Genomic DNA, 23,589 nt, shown 5'->3' with positions numbered 1-23,589 from the left:
AGGGGTAGAGTGTTTGCCTGGTATGTTTAAGAGCCTGGGTTCCCCCCCACCCCCACAATACCATGTAAAAACATTTTGTTTTCCATCTTAACCACGATCCATTCATGACTTTTAGAAAGCTTATGATCACTCTTATATTTCATAACTTCTTTAGTTAATACTATTATTATCACCATTTTATAGTGAAACTGCTGTCTGGGTTGGGGGAGTACTGAGTGACTGTATGAAGATGTTTGTTTCCCAAGGATGGAGCAAGGCTGTGAAGGCATATAACTCAGGGCCTAGGTGTGCAGTCCCATCCACACTACTAGGCCCATATTCCCACTCTGAAAGTTAGGTTGCATGGAATCTGTTTAAGTCAGATAGTCAGTGACATCTGTGCCCCGGCACTCAGGTAGTAGAAGAAAGAAGATCAGGAGTTCAACACCACCCTTGGTCAGTTCAAGGCCAACCTGGGCTACTCCATGGGTTGTTAATTTTAGAATACAGTTTGGATATATTAACTACTTTACATGGGACTAGGAGTAGCTATTGTGCAGAACTCTGAGGGCTAGAAGGCAAAGTGAGCTATGGTAATAAGGAATAACTTCCCAACTGCTTTATCATGGAGCTGTGGTTTTAGTTTCCTTCATCTGTGTTGATCTAGGCCCATTCCCCACTGATTGTGATTTCATTACATTGATACTGGCGGAACTAGCACCATATGTGAGAAAGAAGCAAAGAAAAAATATCCTGGTAGAGTGAATATGAATTTTGCCATCAGCTTTACACCTAAGTCTGTCTTTGTCCGATTTCAGGTTATTTGATTGCCTCAATCTTCCATCCTTCAAGAAGGAGCTTATCAGACTCAGTTTGGGTGTAGGCACTTGGCACATGGTGTCTCCTTCATTACTCTTTGAGATGTTGATCACTGTTGGCACTGCTCATTTGGTAGGTTAGAGTAATGAGGAACTGAGACTCTTGATTAATTAATGGCATCATTCAGGAAAAAAAAATTTGGTGGGGGGGAATGGTCTCAAATTCAGTGAACTGGGGTTTCTAGCATTTGGTAGCTTTTTACAAGAACTTATAATCTCTGCTACCATGATTTAACCCTACCTTTGTCACATAAAAGCAGCCATAGACAGTGCTAATGCCATTGTTCATGGCTGTATTGCAATAAAACTGTAAAAATATCCAGAAAGGCAAATTTGGCTTCCTGGCCCTGGTTTTCTGACTGCTTTTCTAAAGTTGTCTACTCACAGAAATGTCTTAAGAACTAAGGAACTTCAATTCGATGTCTTATACTCAAGAATTCAAGAACTGTAAGTTCTAACTAACCAGAGCCCTGGGCTGGGCTGATGTTGAGATATTTCTCCAAGAGATTATTTCCAGTCCATCTCCTTTCTTGCAAGAAGGATTACCTCTTTTATTGTTGTCCTGTCCTCCACACATAAACTAAGGACACTCTACAGTCACTTTTCCAGAAATGCTGGACGTACAGAAGGAGAGCATGGTCCCTGAGGTTTCTCAAGGGGCTACATGATTTGGTCATAAAACAGGATTTGCTTTTTATGGTTTTAATGAATTCACATTAATAGTGATATAATATGTGATAACATAGTTTTAAGGATAAAAGAATAAGGAAGGCATCTGAATCTGTAACCAGCCAGAGGTATGGAGAACTCTAGTTACTTTCACATGTCATAGCTGGATCATTCCTTGGGTTTGACTTGGCCCACTGTTGGTTATCTACATTATTAACAGCCTTAGCTGCCAACACAATAAAGTCTGCTCAATGGATATATGTGACCTCCTAGTACCCATGTGTTTGTGTGAGCTTCCTCCTGACCTTGTTGTGCTGTCCTCAGTACAGTGCTTTGTACAAAAATAGGCATTGATACTGGTTAGCTTGTTAAGATGGAAAGTATAAAACCTTTAACAAATATGCATTGTCCTTTAAGTGTCAAACTTGGAGGATCAGAAATAGGCAAAGACTGTATCCACTTGGAGTTAATGTTTAAGTGTTGGAGAAAGACCTTGTCTGAAAGGAGGGAAATGACAGTGAGCCATCTGCCTGATACTAACTGTGACTGACAAGACACAGAGACCTTTGGGTTTATCTTGTGCCATTCATTTTGTGGTTCTAGATCTCCTGTCTCCATATAAATGCTACTCATATCTCCTGGGTCCTTGGCAGAGTACTTCCTAAAAGCATTGACCAAATCCTGAGCAAAAACCACTCCTTTTTTCACTTGAGGATTCAACTGAGGCCTTCTAGCCATGTCCAAGCTTCATGGCCTTTGGTTTCCCATTGTCTCCACACAAAATAAGGGGTGTGTTTCAACTGGGTCACCATCCTGCTCTATTGCCTTCCATGGGCCTCTTCCATCCCTTTTATGCCTCTTGCATTTCAGCCACTCCAGACAATTCCAGCACATTTGCTTATCTTTGCTTATGGTGTTCCCTCTGATCTCCCCTCTTTCTTGCTAGACTATGAACACAAGGACCATGCAGTGATCACCGTTGCATGCCCAAGTACCTAGCACAGCCTAGTACACAGCATGTACCCAACTAGTGAGAGAATGACTGTCTAAATATTGTTTTCTTGACTTTAGTACCAATGAACTGACTGTATTCCAAGACCACATTTTCAGTGAATGTTCATAATATGTCTTAAAATATATGACTCTTACATGAGGCTTCTTATGTCATTATAGAAGCCAGTAGTGATATTTGAGAATAACCCAAGTCTTGAAAACCATATTGTCAGCAGTTCTCAGGTATGCCAGAGCAGATTGTTCTCCATTCAAATGAGACACTGTGATAGCTTGGCGGGTCTTTCGCCTGATTTCCGAAGTCTCATTTGTGGCCTGCCAGTCGGCCTGTGGTAACAGATTAGTCAGACCACAAAATGTGACAGTAGCATTTGATGGTAGTTGTTGCTCTTGAGAAATAAAATTGGTGGCATTTCAGCCACATTATTAAATAAGTAGTTATTAAATCATGGACACCGGACTGTCCCGTTGAACAGCACATGTCTCAGACTTAGCAGCCCTGGAAGTAGGAACCAGATCAAGGGTACCATGATTGGCCTGGTATGGTGGTACATGCCTGTAATCCTAGCTACTCAAGAAACAGAGGCAGGGGGATCAGTAAATTCTAATCCAGTATGGACTACTAGGCCACGTTGGACTACGAGGTGGGTGGAGAAGAGTTCAAAGGAAAGAAGAGAAGACATCAGACTTAAATCGAGGGTAGACAGCATAAAATAACAACTTCTACTCTTATACACAGTCTCAGAGACTCCAAGACAGATTCCATAGCAATTCTCCACAAAGAGCAACTTCATATATTCCCTATCCTACAAACTTTTACTGCGGCACTTTGGGTTGTCACAACATTGTAGGGCCACATGTTTGTGTATCTTATGGGTAGAGGTCATGGATGTTTTCAAACTTCCTGTAATGCCAAGGGCATTGCCTCACAACAGCCAAAATGTTGATAGACTTACAGAAGGTTCAAACTCCTGCATTAGATGATACCTCGGATTCCTGTGCAGCTCAGAGTCTGGGACTCTGTATAAGGAGACCATTCGTGGGAGAGAAAAATAACACTGCATCTCTTCAGGCTGTCCCATCTGATAGAAATGGCGACAGCATCTTTCTCTCTTCTGCCTACCAGTCTATGCTTGCCAAATCTCAATGGCTCAGGTCTGTCGAGCTAAAGTAAGGAGGGAAATGATAACACCCCCCACTCAACACACACACACACACACACACACACACACACACACACACACACACACACACACACACGTGCGCACGTGCATGCACACTGTTTGCTTGAGGCTAAAGCGCTTTAGCCCAGGAGGCACATGTGTGTTTTCAGCATCACCCAATGAACTTAAGAACAAGTGTAAAGTGTGTGATACCTATAAAGAGACCAAGACAATACATTCCTAGCAGATATTTGTGTGTGCTGTCAAATTCGGGGGTAGAAAATCCCCCTACTTTGCCCTTTCTTTCTGGCAAGTTGCTTCATCCCTCTTGGGACATACAGCTGGTGTCCCTGGGAACCCACAGCAAAATGTCTCCTTTTCAGGACTGTGTTGATAGAAGTGCCTGGGAAAATTGAGCCTCTTGGCTTTGCTTCTGTTTATCAAACACAGCTATTCACTGAATGATGTCCTTTACCATAACAGATTTTGTACCAGCATCAACACGGCGAGCCCTTGGGACACGAGCTCTCCCTCAGTCAGGGGCAACTAAAAGTAGGGGCCAGAATGTCATGGCCTCTGGTCTCTTCATTCTTTAGGATCTGGCTTACAGCAAGGAGGCTCAGAAGTTTTTTTATGTGTGCAGAGGGCAATTAGTGAAGGTGGGGGTGGGGTGGGAGATGAACCTGTCATTGTCATTGTGCCCCCCCACCCACTGCTTATTTGTTTGGGCCCCTGGGTAAATTCTTACTCTATGGCATGGTTTTGAATGGGACTCCTTTTACTCTTTAAGTCTTAAGACTCACAGTCATGCCCTGATGCCAGAGCCCTGAAAGTGGGCGTGGCATCCTCGATGTTTACTCAAGTGGGTAGCGGTGACTTGGCACTGAGCAAAAAGCTAAGTGCCACATGTTAGAATCCTTCTGCAGCAGCTAATTTTTCCTGCCTGGTTTCCCCTGGTTTGTGGTGACCTCCCTCCTTCTTCACAGAGCATCTCTGTAAGTCACGGGGTTATTTACAACTTTAGTGACCAAGCCCTCCCTAAAATTTGGATTCTGGCTTTAAAGTGCCTCCCCATCTTTTCTCTTGTCTCTTTCCCTCTCAACCTCACACACACACATACACCATCTCCTAGTTCTCTTCCCTCAGCCTCTTGCGTTCTGGGCTTATATTATAGGTATGAACCACTTCATCCAGTTTAAGTGACTAAAACAACAATAGCAGTTGCTAACCTTTCTAGCGTGTTGTGAGTCAGGTGTCTTCAAATGTCACTGAACCCTCTCAGGTAGCTGCTGTCTAAACCACCTTAATGCCGAGTATGGGAGTGGAAGTCAGAACTCATGGGACAGGCCTAGAAAGTGGCACACGTGATTCACCCCACAACACCCACAAACCCCTCACAGAGCTATGAACCAAAGTTACTGTCAATCTAAGTAATTCTAAACTCATATTTGATCATAAAGACTGGTTTCTGAACACTAGAAATGTTTTCTAAGTATTTTGGCAACATTTGCTGGGCCAGTTAAAAGCTAAAGTCAGAATGAAAGATGCTCTGAATGGTACTAAATCTGTAATTCAAGTCTTTGAAGGTTTTTGCCATGAGTTTGCCCTCTAAGTGTAAATGTGACGTAGGACAAAAATTCTAACAGAATCCAGAATAGCAACAGCTTAATTTGAAAGTATATCTTCATGCTGTTGCAGATGCCAAGCTGAATGAATGAATTCCAAGTATCCTGGTGGATGCCAGAATCCCGGGGGAGGCAGAACCCACCCAACACGTGCTCTCTTTGTACATGTTGAAAACACATTACTTCTCATGGGGGTGGGAGGTGGGGGCAGCCTCAATTAAGTGTGGCAGGTATCCACCAGGATGCTCGGACCGTTTGCATCCAGTGTGGCCAGTCTCTTCAGGTTTTTTCTGGAACAGCCTTAGCAAAGTGCACTAGCCAAGGGTTAGATGAGGAACAGATTTACCCTTGGTTGCCTGAGCCACATCACCAGTGGAGAATGACACAGCCATCTTAGCTTACCTGTGACGAATGGCACCTGGGTGGCTGAAACACCAGTCTCCACCGGAACTCACAGGCTAGGCTTCTCACATTGACTGGTTTAAAGCTGGCTCTAGGAACCATTTGCTTGCTTTTCTGTAAACACCAGAATCTTACATAGGGCCAGCATTCTTACCTCACATTCAAGTTCAATTTCTTAAATTATCTTTATTTACTTATTTATTTATGTGCATTGGTATTTTGCCAATGGTGTCAGGTCCCCTGGAACTGGAATTACAGACAGTTGTTAGCTGCCAGCTGGGTACTGAGAATTGAACCCAGCTCCTCTGAAAGAGCAGTCAGTACTCTTAACCATTGAGCCATCTCTCCAGCCCCCAAATTCAATTTTTTTATGGTGACGTTCCTTGACACCGCCCCCCCCCCCCTTTATGAGGCTCTGTCCTAGGAACCCTTCACATACCATTTCATTGAATCCTTGCCCTATAGTGACAACCTTTTGGAGTACCTGTAGTGTGAACTTTGAACCAGGCTGACACTATTTCTGATGCCCATTACCTGAGAATCTTCTTGATTGCTCTGTGCCTCAGTTTTTTCGTCTGTATGGTAGGGACCCTGATAATATCCTCTGTAGACATGAGGCCTGGAATGAATTAGTCTACATTCACATAGTACACATCCACAGAGCACAGCACTCTGCCGGCATGCTGCATAGTAGGCTTTAAAGATGAGCCTGTGAGTTTACAGAGTTTACAGGGTTCCCCCATTAATGCCACAGGAGCCTGGATGGACCTTGCTCTCTGACTCCCATTTAGTGTGCTCTGAAATTGCTCTGCCTGGTCCTCTGAAAATTTGTTCCCTGCCACGTAAGTCTGCACTATTTATCTAGAATCTGAACTCTAGATGTTTGTTTTACTTGTAGCCAAGGGTCAGCTTCTGAAGTCTGTTACTGTGTCCACACCTCTACCTTAAGCAGGGATCTTGTCACGTTCAACATTCAGCATTTGTCTCGGACACTCCTCCCCCCCCCACACACACAATGTGCTGCCATGCTTCTGCTCTTCATTTCTAAAGAGAAAATTCTCGGTTATTTTTGTTGTTTTGTTTGTAGACAGGCTAGTCTAGAAGGCATGACCCTCAGCTTCCTGAGTGCTGGGATTAAAGGTGTGCACCACCACCACCACCACCACCACCACCACCACCACCACCACCACCACCACGCCCAAGGCAAATTTTTGGTTTCTTTTTTAATGGTGTTAGTAATTGACTTGCTAGTCAAGTACTCTGCCACCGAACTACATTCCTTAGGATTTCTGTTTTGTTTTCTCAAGATAGAGGCTAGCCTGGAACTTGATATATTTCTGGGAATGACCTTGAACTCCTGATCTCTGCCTCTGCTTCCCAAATGTGATGACAGGCTTGTGACATCATACTGAGTCTCCACAGCTAATTTTATATTTGTGTGTGTGTGTGTGTGTGTGTGTGTGTGTGTGTGTGTGTGTGTGTGTGTGTGTCTGTCTGTCTGTCTGTCTGTCTGTCTGTCTGTCTGTCTGTCTGTGTGAGTGGATATGCCCATGTGTGTTCATAGGCAAGAAAGGAGGTGTGGACATCCTTGGATCTGGAGTTACAAATGTTTACAGGACACCCAGCTTGTGTGTGTACTTGCATCTGAACTCCAATTCACATGACTGTGTAGCAAGCACTGTTAACCATTAAGCCACCTCTCCAGCTCCCCAGGGCTAATTTTTCTATTTCTTCCCCCACCAAGCCTATTTTTTCCTTTTTATAAATTAATTCTTTGATGGTGGATGGATAGGTGGGTGTACGGTGGATGCATGAAGAGTGAAAACAACCTCTGTCTCTTAAACTGTCATTCACATGTGGTGTCGGGAGCTGAGCCATCCCATTCACAAGATATTTCTTCTTTCATATTTCATAAATACTATCCCTATAAAAGGAAAGGCAGCTTAGAATAAAATGAGAGGCCGAGGGGGTGAGAAAGGGATGGGAGTGAGACTATGGGAATGTGTGTGTGTGTGTGTGTGTGTGTGTGTGTGTGTGTGTGTGTGTGTGTGTATGAAACTGTCAGAGTGAGTGGTGATGCATGCCTGAAATACCAGCACTCAGGAGACTGACCAAGGTGACTGCTGTGAGTTGGAGGCTAACCTGGGACAGGCCAGCCAATTCAAAGAAAACAAAACAACAGCAGCAACAACAAACTACTATATATAAAATAGGTTGTGTCTAGGGAGATGACTCACTCAACAAAGTACTTACTATAAGAGCATGAGGACCTGAATTTGGACACCAGCACTCACATAAAAAGCTGGGCATGGCAATGCACTGCCTGCAACCTCATTGCTAGAGGGTGGGACTTAGTGGGCAGAGAATGGTGGCTCCCTGAAACTTACTGGCCAGCCTGTCTAGTGAAATCAGCAAACTCCAGGCTGGGTAAGCAATCCTGCCTCAAAGAATAAGGTGTCCAACAATGGAGAAAGATATCCAACATTGAACTCTGGCTTCTACAGCCCCACACACATACACACATATACAGAAAGTCACTATGTAAGAATTAAACCTGCCCACCCGCATATACACAACATGTACACACATATACAGAAAGCCAATAAATTAGAATTTTTACAGCAGTTCTGAAATTAAGCCCTTATCAGCCTAGGAAACAAAGAGAGTGAAAGTGAATGGACTTAGCAAGTTAAATCTACATGCTAAGTCAACACACTCTGACAGTTTCATATACATATATGGTAATGGGCTCTTTATACCAAGGGACCAGGCTAGAGAGTGAACACCATAGGCTTTATGGACCATACTGCCTGTATCCTAACTATTCAGCTTAATGGTAGCCCTAACATGGCAGTCATCGACACTACTTTCTCTCCTCCACTCCACATTAAAGGATATGGTTTTATTAATAGGGTTTTATCTTAAACAAGTGGCAGACCATATTTGGCCCACAGCTGGAATTTTCTGAGCCCCATCGATAGCTTGTCTAGCTGACTTAGTCCAATCTGCTATTGGGTTTGAAGAGAAGACATGTTAGCCCCATAGTGGCCCTTTTTAAGGCATTAAGTAAATGATTACCTTTTATTATGTCTAAACTTTTGGCCTCAAATTTATGAATCAAGATTCCATATAACTTATTTAACTATGGCATGATGATAAGGAGAGTAGAGCTTGTGCTCACCTAATGCAGTATCTTATTTATTTATTGTTTGCAATGCTGAGGATGAAACCCAAGACCTCATGTGTGCTAAGGAAGTATACCGTTTTGAAAGGTCTAACTTTTGGAAAAGCTGAAAAAACAACTCAGTGGTTAGGAGAGCTTGTTGCTCTTAGAGGGGATCCAAGTTTAGTTCACAGGACACATCATTCATCTCACAACCACCTGTAACTCCAGCTCCGGGGGTTCTGACACCCTTTTCAGGCCTCTAGGCATTCACATGCACAGGCACATATACATGCACAGGCACATACACACATACCAATTAAAGAATAAAGTAAATACATTTTAAAGGCATATCATTTTTTAAGGGCCTCTATCGAAATCCCAATTTCATTGTCTTTTGTTTTTCTTTTTGCTTCACAGCCACTTCTCACTTTTTTTTAAAGGGTGTGTTTATACTAAGGCATGAGTTCTATTCCTGTGACCATCCATTAGTGACATGGTTTCTTTATTGTAACACATAGAATCTCCCTCTTGATCATACCTATGCTTGTGTGTGTGTTTGGTATCCTCCATTGCAGGTCACTGATTTTAAATGGTCCCCTAAACTACATGTGCTCATCTTCCATTTGGAAGGAGATCTTCACATTGCAATTAGAGGACCGATATATCATTCCAAATGTATAATAAGAAAACCTTTATGATAAGGAGCTGTTGTCAAGGTAACTTGCAAACACTGAAGCACAAAGAAAATAAGATAAATAGACAGAAACAGTATCCAAAGATACATTAATTCTTTATGACAGTTATTTGAATAGATAAGGGAGCAGGCATCTGTGTAGGTTAGGAGACAGCTTGCAGGGTTTGGTCTTCTCTACCCTATAGATTCCAGGGATCAAACTCAGGTCATCAGGCTTGGTGACAAGTGCCTTTACCCACTGAACCATCTCACCAGTGCCCTGAAGATATTAAGAGCCGAGAAAAATGTGTCTTTAAAATTACTAAAATTCGCCTGGCGTTGATGGGGCATGCCTTTAATCCCAGCACTTGGGAGGCAAAGGCAGGAGGATCTCTGTGAGTTCGAGGCCAGCCTGGTCTCCAGAGCAAGTGCCAGGATAGGCTCCAAAGCTACACAGAGAAACTGTCTCAAAAAACCAAAATAAAATAAAATAATAAAATAAAATTACTAAAATTCAAATAAAAATTGGTCTGAGTTTTCACCAGAATTGGAATCAAAGATAATCCTGCATTTCTTGAGCTATTGCAATGTTCTGGGCATAGGTCAAAGTTCCTTATCAAGATGGTCATGGTGTGGTGCGTGCCTGTGTAATTAATCTCAGCACTGAGGAGGTTGAGGCAGGAGGAATCTGAGTTCAAAGCAAAAATGGGCTCCAGTTGATAGTGTCTGTGATAAGTTAACATCACCAAGGCAACTTGGGGGAAAAAGAAGAAATATTTGAGCTTACAGTTCCAGAGGGTTAGAATCCGTGATAGCTGGGACAGTGTGGCAGCAGGCAGCAATCTAGGAGGCTGGAATAGCAGGCTAAGAGATGACATCTTGAAACAAACACTAAGCAGAGTGGGGGCTGGAAGTAGGACAAGACCTTAAGCTCTCAAAGCCCTTCCCTGGAGGAAGTGATGCACTTCCGCCAGCAAGGCTATACTTCCCAAATTGCCCCAAACACACCACCAGCAGAGGACCAAGACTATGAGGACATTTTTCACTCAAACTACCATAGTATCTTGTATATATTGGTTTATTTTATTATACTAAAATTAATACTATCATTGGGATTCCCATTTACAGGTAGGGAAGGTGATTCATGTGATAGCTAAGTCATACAACTAGGAAGGGTTAACTAGGACTCAACCATGTTTTCTGACTACAGGGCCCCCTCCAACTTTGAACACCCCCACTGCTCTTGTTACAGCAAATGAGCCAAAAGAGGACTGTTTTGGTTCAGTTGAAAATACATATCTCTGTTTTGTGTGTCAGTATAGATTTGTGGTTCTTTCTTTTTTGCTTTTTTGAGACAAGGGCTCAAAAAGCCTTGTATGTTGACCCCAAACCTACAACCCTCTTGCCTCTGCCTTGTGAGCACTGAAATTACAGATGTGTGACATCATATTCAGCTTTCTTTTTTCTTTTTCTTTTCTAATTTGATACTGGGTATTGTCTAGGGCCTCTCACGCCTGCTAGTCAAGCCCTGTCCGATGACCTGCCCATCCTCAGCCATTTTAATTATTCTTGAACTTACCCTGTATAGTTTCATACACAAGGTGGAGTTCAACATTTTAAAAATAGTGTTTCTGGTTCTAGTTAAATCATGAAACCTGGGCTATCATTAAAGTGATTTTTTTTTTTTAACAAAGCATGAGACTATGTCAGAATGTTTCTAAAATATGAAGCGGCAAAGAAGAAGAAGCCACGACTCAGATACTAGCCCACAAGATAGGAAAAGGGTGGGGAGACTCAGCCATGACGCTTGTTTCTTTTTTGCTATTATTTTATGTGTATGGGTGTTTTGCCTGCATGTATGTCTGTGTAACATGTGTATGCCTGGTGCCCATAGAGGTCATAAGGGGGTTTTGAATGTCCTAGAACTGAAGCTGCAGACAGTCCTGAGCCTGCTTTTAACTGCTGAGCCACTTCTCCAACAATTTCTCGATTTTTCTATAGAATTCATTTGTCTAATAATGCGATAGATTTCACTCTTTAAAAAGTTCATTCAGAGCCGGTGGTGGTGGCACACGCCTTTAATCCCAACACTGGGGAGGCAGAGGCCAGCTGACCATTGTGAGTTCCAGGCCAGCCTGGTCTACAGAGTGAGTTCCAAGATAGCCAGGGTAACATAACCTTTTCATTACACAAGCATTGTATGCAACTTTTAATGTCAGCCTTACACTCTGCTCCCGTAATCAAGGTAGACACCATTCACACCACTGCTACCCATGGCTACTTAATTTAAATAAAAAATTTAATTTAATAATTCTTACCCCATTGAAGCACTATTAGTCACAGGTAATTAGTGACAGCTTTCCTATCATTTCCTCCAAAATTGTATTGAACCAGAACTTGGGAAGCTGAGGCAGGAAGGTTGAGAGTTCAAGGCTACACTTGGTTATTTATGGAGGTTTGGTCTTTAAACAGAACAAAAGCCGGTCTTGGTTGATGGCTCACATCTGTAACCCCAGCACTCAGGAGGCTGGGGTAGAATTGCTATGAGATCCTGACCAGCCCAGCCTACAGAATGAGTTCTGAGTCATCTAGGGCTAGCATGAGTGAGACTCTGCCTAAATAAATAAATGCTGTTTTGTACAGCACAGTTCTGAAGAAAGGATATGGAATCTGGAGCCAAACGCCTCGGTGCCTGTGTGAACTAGGGTGATTTACACAACCTCTATGTCTCTTCCCCACAAACAAGCTGAGATGAATGTCAGGTGCTATGTACAAGGGCTGAGAAGATGAACTGAGAATGCTGATAGATGATGATTTCTTTGACACCCGTGGTGTCTTTTCCCATAGAAATATTGCTTCACAGCATCCTGAGTTAACCTGACTCTTTAGGTATTGAGGCCAAATCTGCAAATAATTCATACCAAGATTTTGCCTGACCATTGTAAAAATCTGAACAACTCCACAGCAGTGGAAACATCCCGTTTCCTGTTGAAAACTTCAGTACACAGCTCAGTAGCCACCTTGTAGGGAAACATCTCCTTGAAGTTTAATGATCACATTGCTCTAGATCTGGAGACTCAACACCCACAAGGTCCTAGGTTCCATCTCCCACAATTCACGCACTGTAATGGGGGACAATTATGTCATTCAGTTTCTGTTAGTGCAGTGAAAAGGTCTGCCTTTGAAAAAAAAAATGAATAGAGAAACGCTGTGTACACCAGAGAAATAAAGGAAATTTGCAAAGTGCTATAGTGAAATGGAATCAGACTTGATGGTTCAGAGGTGAAACGGAAGTCATTGCTTGCTGTAAGAACCTAAGATGACAGCAGGTTCTCACGGTTTGACTATTTTAAGACCCCCTGCATTTCCACAGCGGCCTCCCCCATCTAATATCTCAATTCAGCACCGGTGACCTGCCTGTGAGCCAAAACAAAGGCAAGTTCAGGGCGAAGTCCTTTCGGGGCTCCCCACTCACACACACCCCTCCTTTCTCTTTTGCAGGTTTCCTCCAGCCGTGGATGCCTTTGACAGTATGACCGCAGAAGATACCACCACAGCAATGAATAGCGATCCAACAGTGGGGTCCTCCTCCAAGGTGCCAGAGGGCGTGGCAGGTGCGCCCAATGAGGCTGCACTGTTGGCACTGATGGAGCGCACTGGCTACAGCATGGTGCAGGAGAACGGGCAGCGCAAGTATGGTGGGCCCCCTCCTGGCTGGGAGGGCCCGCATCCCCAGCGAGGCTGCGAGGTCTTCGTGGGCAAGATCCCGCGTGATGTGTATGAAGATGAGCTGGTGCCTGTATTCGAGACGGTAGGCCGTATCTATGAGCTGCGCCTCATGATGGATTTCGACGGCAAGAACCGCGGCTATGCCTTCGTCATGTACTGCCACAAGCACGAGGCCAAGCGAGCTGTTCGTGAGCTCAACAACTATGAGATCCGCCCAGGCCGCCTGCTGGGTGTGTGCTGCAGCGTGGACAACTGCCGCCTCTTCATCGGTGGTATCCCGAAGATGAAGAAGCGTGGGGAGATCCTGGAGGAGATCGCCAAGGTCACCGAGGGCGTGCTCAATGTGATCGTTTATGCCAGTGCCGCAGACAAGATGAAAAACCGAGGCTTCGCCTTCGTGGAGTATGAGAGCCATCGCGCTGCAGCAATGGCGCGCCGCAAGCTCATGCCGGGTCGCATCCAACTGTGGGGCCACCAGATCGCTGTGGATTGGGCCGAGCCCGAGATCGATGTAGATGAGGATGTGATGCAGACAGTGAAGATCCTCTACGTGCGCAACCTCATGATCGAGACCACCGAGGAGACCATCAAGAGGAGCTTTGGCCAGTTCAACCCAGGCTGCGTGGAACGAGTCAAGAAGATCCGCGACTACGCCTTCGTGCACTTCACTAGCCGTGAGGACGCCGTGCACGCCATGAACAACCTCAATGGCACAGAGCTGGAGGGCTCCTGCTTGGAAGTCACGCTGGCCAAGCCTGTGGACAAGGAGCAGTACTCCCGCTACCAGAAGGCTGCCAAGGGTGGTGGTGCCTCAGCAGAGGTGGTAGCCCAACAGCCCAGCTACGTGTACTCCTGTGACCCCTACACGTTGGCCTACTATGGTTACCCCTACAACGCGCTCATCGGGCCCAACAGGGACTACTTCGTGAAAAGTTAGTGGAGACTCTTCTCTTGAGGGTCCCCTGGGTATCCACTTCCCCCACCCCACACCCCACACCCCACACCCCACCCAGCACACTCGCGCACACACGTGTGCACACACACACACAGAGAGGCATGAGTGTCAGCTTGAGTGTGGCTGCAATTTACTAGGCCCTACCCTTTTAGGTTGAGGTTCTAAGTGTTGAGTCACAGTCACTATTGCAGTACTGAGAGAAGCATCCCTCTAGGTGAGCAAACAAGTCATTGTTTGGCCTAACCCATGTGGAGCAGGTCTGCCTATCCATTGGAGCTTAAGTTAAACTCTGCTTTTGAGCCCGGGCATGGTGGTGCTAGACTTGTAATCCCAGCATTCTAAAGGGTGAGGCAAGAGGATTCCTAGATGGAGGCCAGTCTGGGTTGCTGTTTCTGAAGTTAAATCTTTAGGTGTTGGTTGGCAAAGTCATGGTCACTGAGTATAGAAGACCAAGCATGACACTAGAAAACATAACATGGGTTCAAGAACCCACTGTCTGTTCACTGGGTCTGAATTAATACCCTTTGCCTTTTTTTCTTAAGCACAAAACAAGGATGAAAGACAGGCATATCCCTTTCCAGATCTAACTGTTTTACCCCTCTATCCCTGAAGTTGCATTTACAATCCTGGCTTCCCTTGCACTAAGCAAGCAGATGAAAATGACAAAGTAGACCTAAACAGAAGCATCTTATTAGCCCCCATAGTCCAGAGTTGTGGCCACCTGCCACTTAGACAGAGGGCGGACTAAAGGCCCCCAACCGTCACTGTTGCTGGCTCATCCTTTTTTGTGTTGTATTATAAGCAGGCAGCATAAGAGGCCGAGGGCGAGGTGCAGCTGGAAACAGAACCCCAGGGCCCAGGGGTTCCTACCTTGGAGGATATTCTGCTGGCCGTGGTATATATAGCCGATATCATGAAGGCAAAGGCAAACAGCAAGAAAAAGGATATGAACTTGTGCCAAATTTGGAAATCTCTACTGTCAATCCAGTTGCCATTAAACCTGGCGCAGGTCAGTATAAACCAGCGCAAATGCATCATTTGGCCTTAAACCCCAACCCTCTCTTTCAAGTGAGTCCAGTCTTCCTGGCTCTTAATTCCATCTGCATATGGATTATTCTCCCCTTCCTCAAAAAGATCTGTGTGTCATTCCCCCCGCTCCCCACGCCCGGACCTTCTAGAATTTAGAAGACTGGTCTAGTCCAGACCACATTCACATTAGGCTGTCAGGGAGTTTTCACACATGTGTTACCTGCCAATCACCTGGCTGTTTCTCTGTCTGTGACTAAGCAGGCAGAGTCAAGAGTGAGATGAGGAAAGGGTGGAAGGGAATGAAGCTCCCTGCTTCTTCTGTAACCTAGTACCTGTCTTTTCCTTGTGCATGTACGTAAACACTCCATCAATGAGCTGCGTCCCATCCATGTGTCAGCCACCAGAAAGCAGGGGCCACAGGTATTATCAGTTCTTAGAAAAAGTAGAAGCTTCTTTTCCAGAGCCTATAGTGCCAGTTTTCCTGGGACAGTTTGGCGGATGCCAACACTTGTGGACAGGCAGAGGTGAGGGTTTTTAAGCTCGGTTCATAGACTTAGAATTGAGATGTTGGATCCATTGAGCCAGGGGCCTTGACCTTTGCTTTTACTACTAACAAATGTATTTACAAACACTGCTGGTCCCTCGATCATCCACTGTGAGGAAGGATGAGCTTTAACTGTGTTTTGTGAGTTTGGCAGACCCGTTATACTCAGAATCTCCACACTCTAACCTCTGAACCTATGGAGAGTCCCTTCCATGGTTAACCAGCATGAATTTCTCCCTGGCCTCTCATCCTCACTGAGGGTAAGAGGGCAACTTTTGAAGGTCACCTGCTCCTTTGCTGATTGCACACTACTCTTCCTAGGTAGGAGGCAAGGAATTGGTATGTTTGGAACATAGGTTTAGCATGTTGAAGGAATCCAGTGGTAACTAGGGAAAAAACCTTGCAATGTTTGCAATACAGTGGCTTCTGGCATTGGGAGGTCTTAGAGATGCCATTAGCACCAGTCTTTAGCCATGTGGAAATCCTGTGTCCTAGTGTAGAGAGTTCTGTAGACTGGTAGCCAAAACAATGCAGTTAGTTATTCTGTACAGCCCCCACGTGGCTTCAACTAGTATCCCTGTCTGGACCGCATCCCTTTCTTTTCACTTGAAAGGCACATCTTTGTCCTTCTGAGAGATGCCAGGGCAGTGCTAACATATTTAGACTAGTGAAAGATTTGGTTGGAAAGGCATGTTACGTTATTTAGTTAAGTTTTTAGTGTTTTTTTTTTTTTCTTAAATGGCCAAGCCCTTGTTTATCTTATGGCCATTTTGTCTCTATGCCTTTGATCATACCCATCTCTGTAGAAAAAAATGTGCTTACGGTTGGAGAGAAAACAGAAATGAAAGGACTCTTTGTGTGTACATTTCATGTTCCTGCTTTTTCTTTCAGCACACACAGCGTGTACATACGCAGTCTCCCCCGCATCGGGGCTAGCATCTCTTCCTTTTGATCTCTTGATACTGCACATTGACATTCAGTAACTCTATCTGTTTGAATCTCTGCTTGAAGCCATTCCTTTGGACTCTGCTCACAGAAACTATTTGAGTTGGCAGGTTCTAGTGAAAAACCAATTACCCACTGCATCACTACGATAAATGGCTATTAGCACATTGGAGGTTTTCCCATGTCCTACACAAACCCCCTCCAACTGGATCCGTAATACTAACATGAAATAAAAGGTGGGCAGGATGTGCTAACATCTCCGAGCTGTCAGAGCGGTGTCTTACCTCCACCTGCTTCTCAAAAATTGTGAAAGTGCAAAGGACTTTTTGTGGGGTGGTGAGCAATGTGAGAGAGAATGAGCAGGTTACACTCCTTAGGAAATGTCAGAGCAGAGGCCTCGTTCCAAACGTTCCCTAACTCCATCCCAATGTGGTGCCAAGCCAAGCAGAGCCGTGTGATCGAGCAGAGGTGCATGACTGTGAACCTGGATCTTAAATACCAGCAAATGAAAGGTCCTCCTCGGTGACAGTGAGTGACAAACCTGTCTTCTTCCTGCCTCTCTTGCAGTGGCCATCCCTGCCATCGGTCCCCAATACTCCATGTTCCAGGCAGCCCCTGCCCCTAAAATAATTGAAGATGGCAAGATCCACACAATGGAACACATGATCAGCCCCATTGCCGTGCAACCTGACCCCGCCACTGCTGCTGCCGCTGCTGCTGCCGCCGCCGCCGCTGCCCATGCTGCTGTTATTCCTGCGGTATCCACACCGCCACCGTTCCAGGTAGAGTTCTTGCCATGGCCATTGTCATTTATATATGGAGCCCCTCTCAATCGTAGACTTATTAGTATTCAGCACTGAGAATATATTCTGTGCAATGATACTTTAAAAATATTTAATGTGAGCCGGGCGTTGGTGGCGCACGCCTTTAATTCCAGCACTCGGGAGGCAGAGGCAGGCGTTTCTCTGAGTTCGAGGCCACCTTGGTCTACAGCACGAGTTCCAGGACAGCCTCCAAAGCAGTACAGAGAATCCCTGTCTTGGAAACACCAAAAAAAAAAAAAAAAGAAGAAGAAGAAGAAAAATATTTAATGTGAAGTAACAGGAAAGAAATGTTTAGTTCTATGAAGATTTTTTAAAGTTTGTTACACACACACACACACACACACACACACACACACACACACTTACGAATGTGAGACCAGTATGTCTCAGCAGATAAAGGTGCTTGATTCCAAACCTGATGGCCTAAGTTCAATCCCCAGGACCCACCTGGTGGAGAGAGAACTCTGAACCCCCTGTACCTGTGCCCTGTGATGCATAACGTCCCCGCCATACACATACACATAGGGACAAAATATGTCCATATGGACATGTAAGTCATGATTTTTATTCATTCATTCATTCATTCATTTTCAAGACAGGGCTTTTCTGAGTGTAGCCCTGGCTGTTCTGGAACTTGCTCTGTAGATCAGGCTGGCCTTGAACTCAGAGAGATTCTACTGCCTCTGTCTCCCAATTGCTGGGATTAAAGACGTGCACCACTACTACCCAGAAATTCATGAGATTTTTAGATACTGGAGTAGATAGAGAAAAGCCTGCTCTCCTCCAGGAATGTCTCTCACTGTTGCCCTCTCTTTCCAAATTGATCTTACCTTTTTGCCCTTTTTCCCTAGTTAGCTCATAGTATGTGACACTTCTTCCTCTCACCTTCCTGTCTCACTCAGCCTATCCAAATACCCTCTCATTAATATAATACAATATTCTATATTCTGACTGCCCGTTTGTTCTTTCTTGGAAAGCTGCTCTCCAGGCTAAAGTGTCTTCATTGTGCACATAAGGAAGGCATCTGTTAAGCAGGAAAAAAAAAAAGTCTTAAAACTATTTCTCTGAAATGAGTGAATCGCAAGTGTGAATGCCCCATTAATGAGAAGTATCCATGATGTGAGCTTTGAACAGCAGAAATTCATGTATTTGTAGAGTCCTACAAATTGCCTGTCATTGGAGCTGTGCTGGGGTTCCAGAATCCATGTTTTGTACAAGTGTCTCAGTGGTTTTCCAATATCTAGGTGTCTGAATCACCATTGCCCTTTCCCACTCTAAGCTAAGTCTTGACTATTCTATTCAGGAAGTGTTAAACCAGTTGGAATTATTTGTGCATTAGCATGTTACTAAGTAAAAACTTATTTAACTTAGGGCCTTTTTGTTTTGTTTTTGAGATGGGGTCGAAATATATTGCCCCAGACATACCACACAACTCAAGACCTCTTAAAAATCAGGCGGCAGCGGTGGTGGTGGTGGTGGTGCACGCCTTTAATCTGAGCTCTTGGGAGGCAGAAGCAGGTGGATCTCTGGGAGTTCGAGACCAGACTGGTCTACAAGAGCTAGTTCCAGGACAACCTCCAAAGCCTCAGAGAAATCCTGCCTGGAAAAACAACAACAACAAAAAAGTTTCACACTGTATAAGATTTAAGTTTAGAGGGTTGGAGAGATGGGTCAACAGTTAAGAGTATGTACTGCTCTTTCAAAGGAGTTCCAGGTTGAGACAGATTATCACTATGTAGTCCAGGCTGGCCTGGAATTCGAGTGTGGAATAAAGGTGTGCGTCACCACACCAGGCCTTCACTAAGGGTTTTGATGACTTCATAAAATCATACAAATAAGCCAGTAAGAACAGTGCCTGGAAGACCAGACCCTTTCAGTTATGCTCATTATTACTGTAGATTTGTTTTACAGTTAGAAAAAAATTCTTTTTTTAAAAAGATTGTATTTATTTATTATGTATACAGTTATCTGCATGCATGCTTGTACACCAGAAGAGGGCACCAGATCTCACTATAGATGGTTGTGAGCCACCATGTGGTTGCTGGGAATTGAACTCCGGTCCTCTGGAAGAGCAGCTAGTGCTCTTAACCTCTGAGCCATCTCTCTAGCTCAGAAAAAAATTCTTAAATTAGAAGTTCTTTTGAACATAATTTTGTGAGTCTGATTTCTAGATTTTTGTGATAACGATGGCTAGATCCAATATAAGAGTCTAGGAATTCCAGTAGTTGGGAAGTGGAGGCAGGGAGGTCAGGACTTGGGGATCATCACTGAGATACAGTTCATTTGGAGGCCATACTGCACTGCAAGAGACCTAGTCTCAAAAACAACAGGAGAGAAAAAAAAACTAGGAAGCAGCCATATCTGGTGACACAGGTTTGTAATCCTAGCTACTTGGGAGCCAAAGCTGGAGGATTGGAAGTTCAAAGCTTGCCTGGACTACAGAGCAAGTTCAAAGCTAGTCTGGATGAGTCAGATCCTATCCCAAAACAAAAGGCTAAATAATGATTAATAATAAACATAAAGAGGGTGAGCTGTAGCCCTTTTGCCTAGTATGCATGAGGTGTCCTAGGTTCAGTCCACAACACTGAAAAGGAAGACCTCGGAAGAGTCACTCTTAAAAATGTATTTTCCTATATCCTAGATTACATATTCTGAAGGTAGAGTAAGGCTCAGAGAAGAAACCAGCGTTGAGTTCAGATCATTCTGTGGAACATGAAGGACACGAAGTACTTTAACCACTGTGTGGTGGTTTGTTTTTACCCTAAATCCATGACAAACCCTTAGATGGGCCCTCACAGTACCACCCTCCCCCATTTGTTATGGATACTTGGTATATTGTACTTTTAAACAGGAGGGACATTCCAGGACCGGTTAAATTAGTGTTCTTAAGGTAGATTAGATTCCCAGTTCCGCCATCACCTCTCTTTGTGAACTGGTCTGAACACTGAATTTGAACTCATCAAGTCCCTTGAAGATGACATTTTGCTCTGTCTAATCTCTTTCTCCTTCAGCAAATGTCACTGTCCTTTCTTCTTCCCTACCTAGACCTCTTCTCTCCCTCCTGCATTGGGTGCTCATCTTCTCTCCCTCCTGCCCTGGGTGCTCATCTTCTCTTCCTCCCTCCCCCCAGGCGTGCTCATCTTCTCTCATTGTTAAAGGAGATGATGAGCAAGCACTCAGGAAGGATTTTTTTCCCCTCTCAGGGCCGTCCAATAACGCCTGTGTATACCGTGGCACCAAATGTTCAGAGAATTCCCACCGCCGGCATCTATGGGGCCAGCTACGTTCCCTTTGCTGCTCCTTCCACTGCCACGATCGCCACACTACAAAAGAACACTGCAGCCGTGTACGGGGGCTACGCCAGCTACATACCTCAGGCCTTCCCCGCTACTCTCCAGGTGCCCATCCACGACGTCTACCAGACTTACTGAGACCAGGGACCAGAGCCAAGGCAAGCCACCAAACACCGCTGAAGGAACACTTTACTATTTATGAAGAAAGAACGTGTCAGATTAGCACACGTGCAAAACCTGCAAGTGAAGAATGTTAGCAAATATCACACTGAAATATTTTATATCCATGAAGTTTTCACTCTTTTTTTTTAAAGACTTTTCAACTTAGCAGGCCCGCGTTTATACATTTCTAAGAGACTTGCAACGCCTCACGCCTTAATACCATCTTTTAAAATTTGTACGCTCTACTGCATTTGTACAGAGGTTTGGTTTTGTTTTTTAAGGATATATTTTCAGTATGAAGGTTATTTTCTTAACTTCTGCACTCCAGAGATTTCTATTTTGTAGAACCTTTCAAAATATATCAGCTATATATATAAATATACATATATATTTAAAAAAAGCACATCCAAGCATCTAGAGTACTATTTTTAAAATTATATTCAATATTTAAAGATACAAACTGTAGTGCTTTGAAATGCTACATAAAGCCTTATTTTTAAAGGTGATGCTGGAAAGTGCAATTTCAAAAAGTAAAAATCTCTGCTGTATTTCCCTGGCATTAAGGGTTAAGGGTATTGCCATGTACTCTCATCATGGTTTCTGGTTTGGGGGTTTTGTTTTAGTAACAATCTCATCACACCCAGAGTCCCAACACTGGAAAGCTGTCACCTGTTTTCATTATCTTGGGCTCACCCTCCCTGGATCTTTATTAACTATCCCCTCCCGCCTCCTCCTCCCCTCCTTCCCCTACCTCCAGTGTAACTTTTATTCTGAGAAAACAACTGATACCTTATACTTCTTCCTGGGATTTTGTTGAGGTCTTTTTTTTTTTTTTTTAGTTTGTTTGGAGGTATTACCTTCTATATGTGTTTTCAGTAGCAGAATACATGTAAGGACAAGATTTTACCATGTTTTCGTAAGACATCTTTGCATAGCTATTTAATTGCTCAGTATGAAACCCTGACTTTCTAATGCTTTGATTTTTGAAGTCCTAGTTTTTAGAGACCAAGAATATATATGATTATGGACAAGACCTTCAAGATTGCCTAACAGGAAGTTAAGCTTCTAGTCGCCTTCTTGCAGAATGTCTGCCATCATCAGGGGTGTTGGAAGCATTATGCTTGTCAGCAAGGCTCCCCTAGGTTGCTCTTCATTCGCTAGAAGAACATGGGGCATATGAATCCAGGAGGAGGAGTGACCTGTAGGAGTTAAAGGGGAGCTTCTGAATAGCTTCTGATGCTTGCTTGTAGTCCTTTTGTATTGCCAAAGTTCACGGTGTGTAGTGAAATGCAAAACGCAGCCATTTTATTTCAATATTATTAAAGTGTTTGCTATTTTTTTTCTTTTTAGGAAGTAAATACACAGATGCCTGTTTAAAGGCTTCTCTTAGGCAGAGTGAATGTAAAATACAGTAAAATGCTAATATTGTCATCTGTTGTATGAATTACGTCAACTCTCTTTTTAAAAGGCTTGGTCAAGGACGTGAGGTGTGCAAAAAGGAGCACAATAAGACACACAGTTGTATTTCATGTCATAACAAAGTCCATCAAATCTTTCTTCCTGCCAGAGTTTGCTAATGGGCTTAACTGTTATTTGTGGATTAGTCCTAGGATCGTGCCCTTAGCCAATGCTCTCAGATAGTTTAATTTTTTTTTCTCTTTTAAATTAAGAGATTCCCAAATGTCTTTTTTCCCCTTCTTTTGATGCGATGGATTTTTATATATAAGGAATATTTATTAAACTATTGTAAAAAATGGTTGAATGCCTGCTAAGGGCCTTTAACCTTTCCTCTCCATCCTGGTTGAATGACATAAAGTAGCTGTGCAATGTTCTGAGGATTCACCCAGGAAGTTGCATCCACACCCAAGTGTTGGGATGAGTGACTCCATAAAAGGCACCTCCTACCAGGTCCTCCTCCCTTGACTTGTGGGAAAGAAGTGCCAAGGATAGTCACAAAGGTCCTCCGATGGAACACTGGCCCCATGTTCTTACTGTATTTTACAAGTTCCGGGGAAACATTTGCAAGAAAACAAAAAAGACTAATAATAATAATAAAAGGAAAAAATGCACTATTTTAATGTGGCAACCACCTTAACAAGCCTTGGTGGCAGCCAGTTAAGCATCAGTGGCCCTGCTGTCTGTGGTCTCACCTACCCCTGTCGTCTCACAACCATTTCATGTACACTACTGAGGTAAGTTTATAACTTGAAATGTGAACTTTTTTTTTTAGGATTAAGAACAAACTAATATAAATGTTTTTAAATGTTTTAAAGTTTTAGACATGCTACTAGTTTAGTGTTTAGCTTGGTATTTGAAAAGCTTTTTAGATTTCGCTGCATTTCCAGAGTACATTCTTAGGATGTATGTGGTAAATAAAGCTTTCTTTAAAGCAGTTTCCAGACTTTCTTTTCCTTTTAAAAAAAAAAAAAAAAATTGACAAATTCAGTATTTTCAGCCAGGGAGGTTAACAACTGCCTGGCACTCCAGCTCCAAGGAATAAGACACTGGCCTTGAACTCAGAAATCCACCTGCCTCTGCCTTC

At 43.8% G+C, this 23,589-nt stretch overlaps 1 protein-coding gene across 2 annotated transcripts in view; it reads left to right on the top strand.

Moving 5' to 3' along the window:
- Positions 1-23,314, top strand: part of Rbm47 (RNA binding motif protein 47) — an 83,077-nt gene extending 59,763 nt beyond the window's left edge. For both annotated transcript variants that reach the window (XM_027390787.2, XM_035453400.1), the window contains exons 4-7: positions 13,068-14,227; positions 15,053-15,259; positions 17,336-17,550; positions 20,796-23,314. In XM_027390787.2, coding sequence (XP_027246588.1) covers positions 13,099-14,227; positions 15,053-15,259; positions 17,336-17,550; positions 20,796-21,023 — 1,779 coding nt within the window. In that variant the 5' untranslated portion in view covers positions 13,068-13,098 and the 3' untranslated portion in view covers positions 21,024-23,314. The remainder of the gene's footprint in view (positions 1-13,067; positions 14,228-15,052; positions 15,260-17,335; positions 17,551-20,795) is intronic.
- The last annotated feature ends 275 nt before the right edge of the window (positions 23,315-23,589 follow it).

The sequence above is a fragment of the Cricetulus griseus genome (genome assembly GCF_003668045.3).
Source record: "Cricetulus griseus strain 17A/GY chromosome 1 unlocalized genomic scaffold, alternate assembly CriGri-PICRH-1.0 chr1_1, whole genome shotgun sequence".
In the NCBI taxonomy this organism is placed as follows: Eukaryota; Metazoa; Chordata; class Mammalia; order Rodentia; family Cricetidae; genus Cricetulus; species Cricetulus griseus.
The sequence above is the reverse complement of the archived record's forward strand: the minus strand, read 5'-3'. Positions and strand labels throughout refer to the sequence as shown.